Source organism: Orycteropus afer, unplaced genomic scaffold (genome assembly GCF_000298275.1).
Source record: "Orycteropus afer afer isolate SDZICR_OR568_19922 unplaced genomic scaffold, OryAfe1.0 scaffold00278, whole genome shotgun sequence".
NCBI lineage: Eukaryota > Metazoa > Chordata > Mammalia > Tubulidentata > Orycteropodidae > Orycteropus > Orycteropus afer.
The window spans coordinates 2,274,582-2,278,697 of NW_006921865.1; the positions used below are offsets into that span (position 1 = coordinate 2,274,582).

General features: G+C 33.9%; 1 protein-coding gene across 1 annotated transcript in view; it reads right to left on the minus strand.

Annotated features, from left to right (window-relative positions):
* Positions 1–4,116, minus strand: part of VEGFC (vascular endothelial growth factor C) — a 163,943-nt gene that overhangs the window by 32,947 nt on the left and 126,880 nt on the right. The window contains exon 4 of the mRNA XM_007950566.2: positions 2,913–3,064. Coding sequence (XP_007948757.1) covers positions 2,913–3,064 — 152 coding nt within the window. The remainder of the gene's footprint in view (positions 1–2,912; positions 3,065–4,116) is intronic.

Sequence of the window (4,116 nt, forward strand, 5' to 3'; positions counted from 1 at the left end):
ACCTTCCTTCCGAGGAGTGGCTGGTGGGTTTGAACCGCCAGCCTTCTGGTTAGCAGTCAAGTGCTTTAGCCACTATGCTACCAGAGCTCCTTAATCTTAGACAAAGCTAATTAGTGTTAGACCTGAAATAAGATTCAGATCTTGATAACTCTACATCCCAGCCTTTTTATGCTAGAACTTTTGTCTCCTCTTGATCTAAACAGTGTTCCCCATAGTATTTATATGAATAAATGATACACAGATATGTCAAGTGTTATGAAATATGCACAGATAAATTATTTTACTAATAAGCATTTGTTATCAGTATAGTGCAGTAATAGCCTACAGCTTTGGAGTTTTATGAGGGTTAAATGAGACAAGAGATGTAAAGGGCTTAAAGCATAATATAGACATTTTTCTTTAAGTTTAATTAACTGGATACTATGGAGAATATAAACCTACCTGAAGTATTCTCACAATCCAGTGAGCATTTCGCATGAAGCATTTACAGACCCCTAAAAAGCCATGCAAGGAAGAAGTAAATCCAGCAATTGTTATGGGTATTCAGGGAAGCAAAGGTGATGTGGTATTTAGACTAGACAAATTGAGGAGAAAGACCTTTACCTGAACTCTGAGTAATGGATAGGCTTTTCTAAAGGCAGGAAAGAAAGGGAACTTATTTCAAGCCGGGGCTAGAATAGAAATAAGATACAAAGCAGGAAATGAACTTGGTGTTCAGGCAATCCAACTGAAACACAGTTGTGAATATTGGGAGACAAAATGAGAAAGGAAGGCTGATTGCCAGAATGGGGAGATGAGGAATTTTTGCTCAAATCTTTGAGCAGCTTAAAATCCTGACAGTTTCTGCTCAGGTAAATGAAATGCTTTTTTTTTAAGTTTACTTGTGGTTATGCACAGGAGCAGAGGCCTGGAGATGGAGACTACAGAGACAGTATTGACACCACTACATTAAATCAGACATACACACAGAATGAAGAGGACACAGAAGGCAGGGACGAAGCACAGTTTGAAACAGATATGCCTCACCTCCAAAACTACCAGTAGTATTTAGTTGGGAAATAAAGAGGAGAATTTAATGACAACTGCATGATTGTAAGACCTCTGGGAATATGAGTGAATACTTCCATGAATGATGTAGAGATAAAATAATTCAAAAATCTTTGTTTTTGTACCCATTATATCTAATATAATTACAAATAGCAATAATGAGATAGGTTTAGATATTGGAAGTCAAGAACACACTCAGATCTTGAAAGGTAATTTTAGGAATCACCAGACCAAAGAAATGGCTGAACCTCTAAGAATGTATGAGTTGCCAAAGGGGACAGTGTGGAGAAAGGACAATAGAACTCTCAGGACTTTGTGAGTAAAATCACACATATAACGGCCTGTTTATTTCAAGACAGCATTTATCTCTGCTTCTATTGGAATGAATTTATTAAAAGATTCCTGTAAGATCTTTTCTTCTTTCATCTCTCAAATTAGGCTGTCCCGAAGTTTCTCCTGGAGTGTTCCTGGATGTACAAAGCCTCTTATCTGCCACACTAAATGAAGTTCCAGAAAGAGATTCCATGGGGAAGACTACACATTGTATTCATGTCCTCCAAAATGTAAGGTTTTCCTTAAAATTTTATAATCTATATGTTTTACTCATCGACTTATTTATACATATATTACAAATGATAGATTTATGTAAATTATACTCATATGCCTATAGCATATGCTTGATATCCTAAGTAACGGACTTACATCATCATTTTGGAGCAGAAAGCAGGAAGCCCATGGATCTCAGATGACAATTTAATAATGATTCACTATAAATTATTCATAGGGTCAGAAGCTACTGCTCTACCCAGTCCTTTAATATGACCAAGGATATGCTGCCATTCATCAAACTTAAAAAAAAGGATGGGAAGTAAATTTGAATAACAAATATTATTCTGAATGTTAATTTGAACTAATGCTGAAAGAATACTCTCTACAGTAAATAAACATTATTTGAATATTCAATTCTTGCTGAAATCAGAAATATGTATAAATATGCATTTGTTGTTGTTGTTATGTGCCATCAAGTCAGACCTGACTCATAGCGACCCCTCCTTGGGTTTCTGAGGCAGTATCACTATGGAAGTAGATTGCCCCATCTTCCTTCCAAGGAGTCACTGGTGGGTTTGAACCACCAGCCTTCTGGTTAGCAGTCAAGTGCCTTAGGCACTATGCTACCAGAGCTCCCAAATATGCATATACATACATATAATTAATTAATTGAGATTTAAGAAAACAAACAAATGTTAATAGATATAAAATGATTTATTTTTTTTTACTTTACTTTTGGTTTTGGACCAAAATTTTATCAGGGATTTTTTTTTTGTCATTAGTTTTAATATCATTTATGAGTTAGCATTCCTAATTACATGAATGTTATAATAATTAGGCCATCTTACTGATAGTACAAACACTGATGGGATGTGTGGCATTCTATAGAAATAACTCCTTTATATTGTGAACTACTTTGTCTATAAAATTAGACTGCTTGTTTCAGTTTAATTTTATTTTCACAGTACACTATTAAATTTGGTCTTCATTATGTCTGATATACTGCAAAGTACATTATGGTGAATTTCACTAAAATTCTTTTAATAAATATGTGTCTGCTTTAAAATAATTTTATATTAGTATAAAACCAAACCCACTGCTGTCAAGTTGATTCTGACTCACAGCAACACTATAGGACAGATTAGAACTGCCTCATAAAGTTTCCAAAGCTGCAAATTTTTACAGAAACTGATTGCTACATATTTTTTCTCATGGAACAACTGGTGGATTCAAACTGTGATCTTCTGATCAGTAGCTGAGTGCTTTAATTACTGTTAGTATAGGATGCAGAAAAAACAGATTTAGTTAATACTCACTGTGGTAGTGATGCTGGCAGGGAACGTCTAATAATTGAATGGACTTGTCTGTAAACATCCAGTTTAGACATGCATCGGCAGGAAGTGTGATTGGCAAAACTGATTGTTACTGGTTTGGGGCCTTGAGAAAGAGGCACTGTAATTTCAAACAACTAAACGAAGGGACAAAAAGAAGAAAAAAATTATATAGATTCTATAAAACATTTTTATATTAAAAATTGGAGTCCAAAAATACTGAGATTAACTATTTATGATTAGGTAGTGCTGAGTAAAACATACAGGACACTACTACTTTTTATGACTACCATATTTAAACAGTTTTGCTTCTAATCAGCATTTATTATCAGAATAATAAATAGTTCATATGCTTATCTCATGTCAATAGTTATAAAATGTATTAGAATTATGATAACCAACTGATGATTTCAGAGCAGAAATGTAATAACACCTATGTATTTAAGAAAGAAAAAGTGGCTTCAGAGTTTTATTATTTTATATCAGCATTTAAAATTCAAATGTATTTGAGCTATGGTTAGCTAATAATCCAAGGGGTAAAAAGTGGCACAGATATAAACATCTTTGTTAAGGAAGAACAAAGCTAATGGCCCCACAATCCGGAAACATTTGCTTAAGTCCCATTTTATGTAAACTGAACACAGACAGTGTTCAAATTAATTTTCTAACTCAAATTTATTTTATAGTAATCTCATATCTCTTTTGAATTTAACTTTAAGAGAAAACTAAACACAATCACTATTAAATACATAAAGCTTTGTTTCTACTATCTTGACAAATGCATTATAACAATAATGAATTTAAAACAAGGTGGGGCATTTTACATGATTCTGGCTAGAGTCTTAATATTTAGCTTAAGTAAAGTCTCATTTTGAATGTCTTACTGATGGAAAACTTAAGACTGCTCACTTCTCAAAAAAAATGTGTTAAGTTGAATATACAAATAAGTTAGCTGTTATGTAAAATTACCTGAATTTATATCCATGACGTCCTTAAAATCCAAATTACCACTAGTAAAAATGGTAAAAGTGGAATCATGGCCATTACTTGCTTGATAAGATTGTTGTTGTTGTTGTTGTTGTTATTTGCCCTTGAGTTGGACCCGACTCATAGAGACCCCTCCTTGGGTTTCCTAGGCAATATCACTATAGAAGTAGATTGCCCCATCTTCCTTCCGAGGAGTGGCTGG